Source organism: Mobula birostris, chromosome 10 (genome assembly GCF_030028105.1).
Source record: "Mobula birostris isolate sMobBir1 chromosome 10, sMobBir1.hap1, whole genome shotgun sequence".
NCBI lineage: Eukaryota > Metazoa > Chordata > Chondrichthyes > Myliobatiformes > Myliobatidae > Mobula > Mobula birostris.
This window is the reverse complement of record NC_092379.1, coordinates 118,545,325-118,557,734: the sequence shown is the minus strand read 5'-3', so window position 1 is coordinate 118,557,734 and position 12,410 is coordinate 118,545,325. Positions and strand designations below refer to the sequence as shown.

Sequence of the window (12,410 nt, the reverse complement as noted above, 5' to 3'; positions counted from 1 at the left end):
TGAGCCAAATCAGAGGAACGGCAAGTGGAATGGCAATCCTCATTTTTATTTTTTCTTTCCTAACTTGGGTCAATTGAAGGCAAAGAAACCCTTGTGATAATACTGATGATCAGTATGTAGGGAGTTTGGTGGGGGGGGGGCATTTCTTCCCTTCTTTTCTTTCTTCCTTTTGGGAAGATATTTTGGACATTTTACTTTGGTTCTAACCAATTAAGAAACAAGCCATTTGTTTAGACTTTGAACAGAACAGTGAAATTAAATGACGAATAACTTCGAGTTACTTCCTTCTCTTGAGGAAGGGCTGAGGAACGATAATGAATGCCTCCCTGAAAGAACACTTCAAGACTTGCTAAATCGTACCTTTGTCCTTCATGTGAGTGTCATTGATTCTGTCCCTCAGGAGCCTATTCAGTTCAGCCGTAGGAGCAGGATTAGTCCATATGGCCCATCGAGTCTGCTCTGCCATTTCACCCTGGCTGATCCATTTCCCTCTCAGCCCCAATTTCCTACCTTCTCCCATATCCCTTCATGCCCTGACCAATCAAAAATCTGTGAACCTCTGTCTTAAATATTTATAAAGACTTGGCCTCCACAGCTACTTGTGTCAACAAATTCCACAGATTCACCACTCTGGTAAAAGAAATTCCTCCTTATCTCTATTCTAAGGATGTGTTTTCTAGTCTTAGACTCTCCCACCATAGGAAACATCCTCTCTACATTCACTCTATCAAAGCCATTCACCAGTCAATAGATTTCAAAGAGATCAGCCCTCATTCTTCTGAATTCCAGTGAATACAGGCCCAGAGCCATCAAATGCTCTTCATATGTCAAGGCGTTCAAACCTGGAATAATTTTCGTGAACCTCCTTCGAACCCTCTCCAGTTACAGCACATCCTTCCTAAAATAAGAGTTCCAAAACTGCTCACATAACTCCAAGTGAGGCCTCACCAGTGCTTTATAAAGTCTCAACATTACAACCTTACTTTTATATTCTAGTCCTCCTGAAATGAATGCTAACATTGTATTTGCCTTCCTCACCCTGCTGACCAAGATTGCCATTTGCCAATTTAAAATCAAAGCTCTGGGATCATATGGTATTCCTGTTGAAATTTTAAAGCTCCCTATTTCATTATGACAAGGAAGGAGGCCATTCAGCCCATTTAAGATTTCACTGACTCTCAAAGAAATGTCATTAGTCCTATCCCCAGACTTATTTCCCTGCAAGCTATTTGATCATGTGCATCCATCGACTACCTGCTCAACTCCTCCCCCACCTCCGCTGTTCTCCAAGGCACCTGCATGAGGAGTCATTCACCTACCAACCACAGTTCCTTTGGTCTACATGGGAGAAAACTGGAGAACCCAGGGGAAAGCCATGCACTTGCAAACTCCACACAGACAGCACCAGAGGTCTGGATTGAACTGAGGTCACGAGAGCTGTTCACAGCAGAATTACCTACTGTGTCACTGTGCTGCCCAAAGTGAGGAGCTTCATTCACAAATCAGTTACTGTTCACAGCAGAATTACCTACAGTGTCACTCTGCTGCCCGGAGTGAGGACTTTCATTCACAAATCAGTTACTGGTCGAGCACCTCTCATCTGAAATGCTTAGGGCCAGAAGTATTTCAGATTTCATTTCTCTTTTGGATTTTGGAATAGTTGCATCTATATAATGAGATAGCCTGGGAATGGGACACAAGTCTAAACGTGAAATCCATTTACATTACATATACAGCTTGTATATATATCCTGAAGGCTGTTTTATATAATATTTTTAATAACTTTGTACACGAAACAATAATGTGAACCATCAGAAAGGTTAACCATCACTACCTTGGCTGCCCAGGTGGGCAGTCAGTAGCTGTTTGGCATTGCCATCATTCTCGACACTGAATTTATGTACTACTGGTAAGCAGACTTTGTCTTATAGTTTATTACACACGTGTGCTTAACAGTAAAAGTTATTACATACCATTAATATAATGAAAATATAATGTGTGCAAGGTAACAAAAGCCTCAGAGCAGCATCAGGTGAATACCTGAATTAACTTTCGAGCAACAACTAACGGCAAGCTTTCAGTCTCCACCCACGATGCCCAGTTTTGATTTAAAGGTTACAGTACACTGTAGTTGTATAGTGTTGCATTAGCACATCCCAGCACAGTTATTCTGTCCTTGTCATCCTTAATTCATGCAGGAGCTTTCTCATCAGCTGTAGCCTGTCTTTTTGGGGCAATAATGATGTCTCATCAGCATTGTAGACTTGTTCTGGTACCACTTTTTCATCAATGATTTTTTTCTGCAAACACATCAGTGAATTTCTCTGCTGTTTCATGATCGGCAGACACGTTACACCAGAAATCTTAAAAAATTTAATGCATTGCCTTTTCTTAAATTTCTGCAACCAGCCTGCTGAATATTCACAATTACCTTCTATTTTCAGTTTGTCGTGATAGATCTATGCGTGTTTCATGATTAGCATACTATTAAGCGGCATATTTTCACTCACTGATGAATCTACTCTTTCAATACACGATTGAGATCTTCAGTTTTCACTCTATGCAGTGATTTTCTATTTTTCATTAACTTTCAGTTTATTATCTTAACATAGAACTTTAACAGTTTGTCCTTTTATTGCTTCAGGTCATAGACTGTGGTCAGTCACTCCTGTGTCAGATGCTTCACACTTACACCACTGTCAAGTTTTTCCAACAACTTGACTTTCTGTGTTATCTTCTTCATGTGCCTTGCGCGTTACACACTTGGGCGATCATGGCTTTCCACATCGAACGATCCCACGCAGTGTCACTGATATCTCGTACACTTAGATCTGTTAGTTCTTTCACAGTGTCCGTATATTTTCTTCTTTGCCTTCCTCTTCCATGTTTCCCAGGCATACGGCCTTGTAATGTAAGGCAATCCATTTCTCCCTTTCTGAAACATGGCCCAGGAATTTAAGTTTCCTCTCATTTAATGTTCTCATTAAAGATCTTTCTGTATGGGTATGTTGAAGTACTGTCTTATTAGTTACCCTATCTCTATATGATATTTTCAGCATTCTTCTAAGAAACCACATTTCTGTTGCTTCTAAGTTTCTAAGTTTCTTTGGAGTTCTGGTGTTATATTCTGTGTTATAGATAAACATAAATGCTTCCTCTTTGTCTTTTTCCTATTACCCATGGGGGTAACAGCAGGCATCTTTGACATTTTCAACAATATCATCACAGCACAGAGCAGAGAAGAAACACATGGTAATCACTGTGGATAATGCACAAAGGTCTGACTGTGATGATTGCTGAAAACAACTGGTTCCAACAGAGCCCCACTCAGGGTATGTGAGGTCACTTCTCAGAACTGCCTGTGGTGCACAGAGACCTGGGCATTGCCTGGGAACCTTCTGAGCACCTTGTGGAATTTTGCATTTCTGGCATCATGTTAGCGCTACAAAAATTTCAGATGTTGGGAGTTTGGGATTTTGGAATTTTGGACAATGGATGTTCAACCTGTACTTCATTTGGCAAGAGAAATAGATGCAAGAGGACTCTAGAGATGCTGTAATTGAAGAAAGGAGACAAATCAAATTGTGATAACTATAGAAGGGTCATCCTGCTGTCTGCCATGAAGAAGGTCATTGCCTCCTCAAGTATCTCCTCTACTGGCTACAGACCAACTCCTTGTTTCATATTGTAGATGCCATCCATTTCAAGAACATGGTCTGGATAAAATCATGGTGTAGCGCTTCACACCGTCCATATTAACAGAAACCTTTAAAAAAAATAAATTCATCTGCAATAATATGAATGATTATTCAATACTAAAACACCACGTTATATATGTTAACATTGTAATATTATTTGCAATTCTGATTCTTCATTACCTTTGCACTCAGCTTTGCTTGTGTCACCACTCTGTCCACACTCATTGGGACGATCTTCATCCTCAGCTCCACCATCCCCACTCTCACCACCATTCCTAGACTCATTAACACTATGCTTCTCACACTGATGAACACCACCATGAGAAACACGTACTCCTCACCATCCCACCAAACACATACCTTAGTGCCTTCCCTCTTTACTTGAATTGCTTGATGACAAATGGCAAATTCAAATTGATGGGAATGATGGAATGTGCTTAAGTTAATGGGTTGTGTGAAGCACTGCTTGGCCATTTAGGAGAATGGGCTGGGAAGTGTTTATGCTTCATGTAGTCTTGACATCTTAAATGAATATTTCATTAATATCTCATTAGATGTGTGAGCTACTGATATTACTTATCTTTTTACCACTTTCTCTCCCGTTCCTTGCTACATTCATCATATTTTCTGGTTTGCATTCCTTATGTAGGTCCAAGCTTCTATCGAGCAGTGCCCTGTGCCTCCAGTTTTCGCCATTCTGCTTGACGCAAGCTGAAATGTGCTTTCTTTTCTGTGTAGACATCTGAAATGTCTCTTCAGCAACAGTGGCGTGTTTGAGTGTTTTAACAGCACTGGGAATTTGGTCCACAACCAAGGTTAAAGACACTATACTTTGTTTTCTAGAAGTCATAGCTGGAGTATTTATGCAGGTCCCAAGTAGATTTAATAGCCTGGAATGATGCTGGGTAAAGATTCTGTGGCTGATCCATGGGCAAGGGAGATTACACATCACACACATGCAGGTGGAGTCATTCCAGACATAGAGGCAGACTCTTCAGCGTCACCTGTCCATACTGACCATCAAGGACCCATTTACATGTACTGTTGTTTTGTTATCACATGCTGGTTACACATTTTGTTGAGTGGAAGTCTTTGCAGTTCAAGCGGAGATCTTCCCACAAAGCTGTAGGAGGGGATTCCAGCTTTAGGCTCATCAGCAGTAAAAGTCTGGGTCCTGAATTTCCAAATGAGGATGCTGTGTGAATTAGAGGGGAACCTACAGTTCGCATACTGTGTACCTACAGTACAGCATCTCTCTACTATCTTGTCCTTGCTGGTAGAGTATATGGACCAATTGTGGAGTTGGACAATTTTGATTCTTTTTTAGGGAAACCTGAATTTGCTGTGATCTTCTATAGGCCCTCAGGACAAAGAGTGTCAAAAACTTTAGTGTGATCGAAGGTGCTGAACAACCTGCAGTTTTGTTCTTGGCACTTGTTGCACAGATCACGTCTGCTGTTCCACACCCTACCCGAAAAGCACATTGGCTTTCTAGACATAGGCCTCCACTAAGCTGAATGATTAGATATTTAATAGGACTCTAATGAGGACTTTACTAGAAGTCCAGAGTAAGGATATCACTTTTTGATGATCATAAACAACACAGATTCTCTTATGCTTACATAACCATGTAATTGAAGCATCTAATTTGGGGTCTAGTCCTGGCTAAATAGGGATTAAAATCTAACACAAAAATGGAGGGGAAGCTTCATGAGTATTTGCTCTGTACCAGTGATAGCAGTTATTGTTACATGCATTCTGTGGATCTACCTTAACGCTATTAGCTCAAAGAAACACATTCCATAGTTTTTATTTTATTAGCTAAAACCAGTGTTGACTAACTGGAAAAGGGAAGCAGCTAAAACCATTATAAAGTTAATGAAAACTATGAAATAACTGTCATTTAATTATGAATTACAGACACAAAATAGTAAAATACCAGGGTCAAGCTTTCTGCCCAAAGATCATTTGTCAGAAAGTCAAATTTAACCTGAAACATTAATGCTATCTCTTCCTCCACAGAAAGTCTGAATAATCCAAGATTTTCTGTTTATAATGATGTAGATCAATGCGACGACTCTGATTGCTATACAGTATTCCCTTGAAGGAAAATGGCACAAAGGACACCAGCGCTGAAAGTGGGAGGTTGTGAATAATTAAAATCTAAAGGAATCGAGATAATTAAGTGGCATCAACATGGGGAATAATCCTCAATGATCCAATGTATTAGTCTAAACTAATTACTGCAAGTTTTAAATTTATCCTTTCTTTGCTAACTGTTTCCCTCCTTCTTTCTGATTTAGGTGCTCTTTATACCTCACCAATTTGACTATTCCTTTTATTACAGCAGGCAAGAGACTTGACTGCTATCTTACCTAATGTTTGCTCACGTATGCTTACGGTAGAGGAGCGCAGGGTCCAAAAATTCAATTGTAGCCAATCAGCAGTTCTCTAATACAACATGACAGAGGCTCTGAATAATGAACAGTGAAATAAACATAATAGTAACTTCTGGGGTGATGAAAGAAGAACTTTGCAATATTAGCCTCAATATCCCCATATTAGGCAATGTGCATTTAGTTGCTGCTCCTATTCTTGATCGTACCTCGTGGCCCTCTGCCGCAATCAAATCTTAACTTGCTTACCTGGAACAAAGTCTCAGAGGACTTCAACAAGATCACTTCTCCAATATCTTCTTTGTTTGTTGAAATATTATCTTCTGCACTGCATGACGTTTCTTATTTATTGGTATCCAAAGTAGACATTGTCCTTGAGGCCATGTTTGAAAAGAGAACTGGAAACCTTGATCATTATCTCGTCTGAGATAGCTCACTGTCATCAATTGCAATTGTTGATTGCTATTTTGTGTTAGTTGGAGATGTTTTGCATTGGGCCTGCTGGGCTCCCAGGTCTTTTTGCTTCAACTGAAATTATTCAGTACAATTGTTTAAGTGCATTCATTGCTGGGTATTTTCTCTTGATGTGAAGAAGAAATTCCATAATAGCTCCTCTATTAAATTTCACTTGCTTTTGCTCCGAACTGCCTGTTCATTTTCAAGACTCTTTATAGTTTGGGACCCCGTGCTGTGGTGGTTAATGTTGGAGAGAACAGCATAGAAACAGTCCTTTGATTCACTCTGTCAATGCTGGCCAATTTATCTATCTGTACTAATCCCTTTTGCCTGCATTAATTATATATCCCCCTCTCTCTCTCCTGCTTATTCAATTACCAGTCCACATGCCTCTCAAATATTGTGACTCTTCCTGCCTTGACAACTAACTTCTGATTCCTTGTATGAAAATTTTACTATTTGGATCTCCTTAAAATTTCACCTCTCTCTTTAAACTTATGTCCTATAGTTTACGACGACCCTACCATTGGACACCCCATGTCACGTGCTAGTGAGGCCAGAACGAGAAAGATTATACAGTTTAGCAAGTGACTAAGGAGTTGGTTTAGACGAGAGGGCATACGATTCTTGGATCATTGGTCTCTCTTCCAGAGAAGGTGGTGTTGAGTGTTTGAAATCACCAGAGAGAGAGAGTTACTGGTAGATACAAAGCAGCTTCTTTATTCGACACAACAATGTACAGCAGGCATCATACGGAGACGCTTTCGGTGGGAAGGTCTGCTGGCCCAACGTGGGGCTCGATATTTATTTGTTAAACACAAAGGACAACTCTATATTTACAAGTATAGACAATGCTTTCTTTTGAAGCTACATTCGAACTTCACACTTTCTGATTCGCATCCATCCCACAGGCGCCAGCAGCGTCTGGACTGGGTTTTTAGGAATCCATTGTTTCAAACTGAATCCACAACACATTGTCAAGGAACAGAAGACTGGTGGCCAAAGCCATTTGTTAAATGTAAATAACCTCAACCCGAAAATCACTCTAACAGGTGGGACCTATACAGAAGGAACAGTTTGTACCTGAACTGGAGGGGGACTAATATCTGAGTGGGAAGGTTTGCTAACACTGCATGGTGGGGTTTAAAATAGAGTTGCAGGGCGATGGGAACCAGAGTGCCAGAACAGTTAATGGAAAGTTTGTGCAGGCAGATGTCAGTAAGACCTCAGCCAAAGTTAGAAATAAAAAGGTTGAGCATAGTGCGACTTTTATCCTGAGCTGCATATATTTCAATGCAAGCAGTTTCATAGGAAAGGTGGATAATAGTGCAGAAGAATAGACCTAATTCTGCTCCTGTATCTTATGGTCTTATGGGAAACAAGTCTTTGGCTATCTACTGTATATATATATATATATATATATATCTCATACATCTTTACTTATAACTCAGTTCTTGCATCATCCTTATGAAATAAAGCTGAATACCTGTGCATACCATAACTCCTTCTTCACCACTCAATAAATATAAACTTGTACCCCATGGTGTTCCTGTTCAACAACATTCTCCATGGCACTGCCATCCATTGCATATGTCCTAAATACAAGAGATTCTGCACGTGCTGGAAATTCAGAGCAACATACGCAAAATACCAGAGGAACTCAGCATGTTAGGCTGCATCTATGGAAGGGAAAAACAGCCATCGTTTTGTCCTAATGAAGGGTCTCAGCCTGAAACGTTGACTGCTTATTGTATACATCCTGACCTGGTATAACATTCCAAATTGCATCTCTTTTCATTGTCTTCGATAAAGTCCTTCTGCCATTTCCTTGTTCACCTTCCCATTGATTTGTATACGGATCTAAACTTAGGCAAGCCTTTTCACTGTCCACTTCACTACCTCTTTCAGTGTCGTCCAGTGAACAGGCTTGTAAGCCAGAGGAATGCATAATGACCTGAAGATATTTATTTAAATTGTACCAAATTAAAAATGTTTTAATATTTTTAGTAACATTTAAAACAGTCATGCATAAAGTAGACTAAAAACAAGTGGTTAATATGCTGGAAGTTAGAAATTGAAATGGAAATATTTGGGAACACTCAGCGGGTCAGACGGCATCCGTAGAGAGAAGAACAGATTTAAAATTTCACATTGACCTTTTGTCATATCTGGGAAAAATTGGAAATGATTGCATAACAAGGTGGAGAGATGTGGAAAGGACAAAAAGGGAAAGTGACTGACAAAGTGGAAGTGGTGCTAACCGAATGATTGTTATAAGGGTCTGAGATTTTTCTATTCCTCTTACAGCCATGATTTTATTTTGACAGGCAGTGATGGATCAGATCTGTTATTTACTCAGCAGAGTTTATGTAAAAGAGTATGAACTACAGGAAAAAATGAACCTGTGACTGGAACTGTAGCAATTTCTTCCATTGTGCAAAGACAGTGAGAATGTGTATTTGAGTGGTAGGTAGTTACAACTGATTATATCATAACTATTGCAGTCTGTTGAACCTAAAGGCAAAACCTCAGTTTTAATTTGTTTTTTTTCCAAATTCAATAATAAAGCTGAACATTTTGTTATCAAGAAACATTCGACAGAGTAACTATGGAAAGAAGAAATAAAGAATCTTAAACAACTGAGCTCTTAAACTTGTTTTCAAAGTATGTAATTTTAAATTTCTGATATTTTTCATTAGCTGTACTGTTTCTTCCCCATGGAGCTCTGCTTATTTGCCTCTGTGTGACTGGGCACATTGTGCACCAATGGAGCCTGTCGTTATTAGAAGATGAAGCAATGCCTGTGTGAAAACCTGCTGAGTTTAATCCCTTTATCAACTGGCTTTGTATCCAAATAAAACAGGATTGCTTGATTACAGCTAGGATAAAAAATCTATGAAGACTTTCTCCTCTGTACTTGAGTGGTGGAAAGGTGAGTTGGGATGACATTTCCAAATGTAGTTTAGATTAACAAACCCTGCGCAGAGTGGTAATCAGATTTGAGGATTTCCTCACCCAAATGATGCAGTTGTCCCCGAGATGAGCTCCTACAGCCAAGAGGAGTGCAGCAATATTTCCTGTTGCCTTGGCAACTAACAATCACACTGTAATAGGCTCCACGACTGGATTATCCCTACCTGTTTCGTGCATCTGAGATTCAAAGCATTCAGAAATATTAAAGTTTGTGTCCTTTGGTGGTAATGGTGTATTCAGCTGGCAGAACTGCTATTTTTCATCGGAAACGTGGAGGCAATGAGAGAGGCAGATGTCGTGCAGTGGTAGCAGCTGCTCATGGTCTTAATTGTACATTGCATCATGGGATTGTCAGTTCTGTGCATTTTCCATGGAGACGCAACGATGCACAACTATCGAAGTGTGCAGACTGTGCACGGGAAGAATCAGTGTTCCCCCCCCACCCTGAAGATCATTAGTAGCAGTCAATATGCAGAGCTCTCCATGGAATAATTAAGCAATTTAAAATTAGATATATGATTGCAGGGAGAGACTTGGATCATAGCCTCATTTAAACAAATGAGGCTGCAAGTAGAGTTTTCTGACAGTGTATGGATAGGTTATATTTTAAGCAATGTAGAATAATATTTCTAATATATGGCAGGTTTATTATTATGATGTGCAGAAGTTTGTGCCATCTGATAGTAAGAGCAGCATCAATTTGTCCTTGACTGGTTCCATCAGAGCCTCTTTGAACTTACAAAGAAACTGTGATGAATATTGGCTGTTGGAATGCCAGAACTTGTTTAGAATTGGATCTATGGCAGTCTCAGCAGAGGTCGCAGACATGGAGGCAAGCCCATCTTGCCCCACCATAAATGAGAACATAGACATAGCAACAATCGTGGATACACGGGTAAAGACTTATATTTGGGGTGGCACTGGAGCGTATTGGTAGTACAACACTTTACACTACGAGGCGACAGCTTTCTGTAAGGAGTTTGTTCGTTTTCCCTGTGAATGCATGGGTTTCTTTCACCGTCCAAAGACTTACCATTTGGTGGGTTAATTGTTCATTGTAAACTGTCCTGTGATTAGGCTAGGATTAAATTGGGGGTTGCTGGGTGCCGTGGCTCAAAGGACTGTCAGGGCCTATTCTATGCTGTATCATAATAAATAATAAACAATAAACGTTGTTAGCATTTCTAACTTCACTTAACCATTCGTAAAAGAGTGCCAAATGCTTGGAACTGAAGATTTCAGTTTCTTTTCTGGACATATGGGCTATCTGAGGATGTTAAATTATTTGACAAAAGATTGGGAAATATGAGCCGTAATCATCTCTTAAATGCTATTTATTAATTGAAGAAATTTTGAGCTACTCTGGAAGGAAATTTTCAAAGTACAAAATGACTTGATCGCTGAATTCAATGTAAGGTACTATTGCTTGAGTTCCTCATGTTTTATTTTCTGTTTCAGGGAATTGATGTCAATTTGAATTGAAGATGCCTCTCATTAAGAGGATCATTGAACCACGGCATCTCTGTCATGGGGCCTTACCAGAAGGTGTCACTAGTGAGTTGGAATGCGTGACGAACAGCACATTAGCTGCCATTATAAAGCAGCTTGGTAGTCTCAGTAAGTAATCATAAGTTTTATTCTATTTTCTGGTGTAATCTTGGAGTGATAAATGTCTCTACTGTTATCCTTTCATAAATGAGTCCTTCCAGCCACACATTATTCATAAGAATTTCCAGGGTGAATGAGGAACAGGTTGTGTTTGCATCCTTACATCCCCAAATGGGATACTGCCCATTTCCTAACTGCCCCATGTTCTTGTAAGCATAGTTGATAGTTAATTTGGCATTGTCTTCACTCAAAGATCGGAGCAATGTTTGGAATTGGAAATGTAACACTGATGAAGAGTAATAGTGGCTTTTTGAGGCGGATCATTGGAAGAAGGTGAAAAAGCTATCATCCTGCATGCATTATGCTTGGACATGAAGTTTTTATTGCTAGCATATAAAAGCAAATAATTTTCTATCCTCTGTTACTAGATATTGTTCACTTCATTACTTGACTACATTGAGTCCAGTAGGAACTTCTCTTCATTTATATTGCAGTTTGACACAGTGAACTTGGTGGAGGACTGCCAATTTCACATGTTTACAACAGTTTAATATATTGTACAATTGCTCTTTAATAAACTTAAATTAATTATTCTACTGCAAGGCAATAGAAATTAGGTTATGCTGAGCATTTTGAAAAGCAAAAAGCTGGATATGTTGGAAAGCTGAAATAAAAAAAAATAATGAAACTTTGTTATGCTCCAAGATTAGCAACCTACAGGTGTAGACTGACCTACTAGGTACCTGGTAATTGGTTTATTATCGAAACATGTACTGAGATTTTATGATTTGATTCTGTTCATTGAGAAAACAGTTATAAATATCACATCTACAAATGTTGCCAATTTGGCTGCATCTAGCATCCTAGGAGAGATCCAAATAAATCGAAGAATATAATTTGTCTGTCAGACCCTGTTTTCCTGTGAGGAAAGTTTTGGTCTCAACTTCTTCTGTACCTGTGCTGCCAATTTCAGGATTCGTTATGAAGTGCCTTGGGGGCACCATGCGTACTGTGTTCTACTACTTAATGTACTCAACTTTGAGAGGTTCTGGCAGCTTTTCAACTTACTATTGCTATCCAACCATGTATATCTCCCAGTTTAGCTAGCTGTGAAGCATGATTAAGTTTTCTCTGTTGAAAGCTGTGGTTTCAAACCTCCAAGAACTTAATAAGCTGAATGGTCTCATTCTGTTCCTGTGTCTTACGGTCTTTTTCTGCGTAATCACTTCACATCAAGTGGCACACTGTGCTGTCACTATTGTGACTGTGAATGAAGTCA

General features: G+C 39.5%; 1 protein-coding gene across 1 annotated transcript in view; it reads left to right on the top strand.

The window, feature by feature from the left end:
- LOC140204581 (actin-binding protein WASF3-like) overlaps positions 1-12,410 on the top strand; it is an 83,155-nt gene that overhangs the window by 37,170 nt on the left and 33,575 nt on the right. The window contains exon 2 of the mRNA XM_072271302.1: positions 10,982-11,140. Within this exon, the coding sequence (XP_072127403.1) occupies positions 11,008-11,140 (133 nt within the window). The 5' untranslated portion in view covers positions 10,982-11,007. The remainder of the gene's footprint in view (positions 1-10,981; positions 11,141-12,410) is intronic.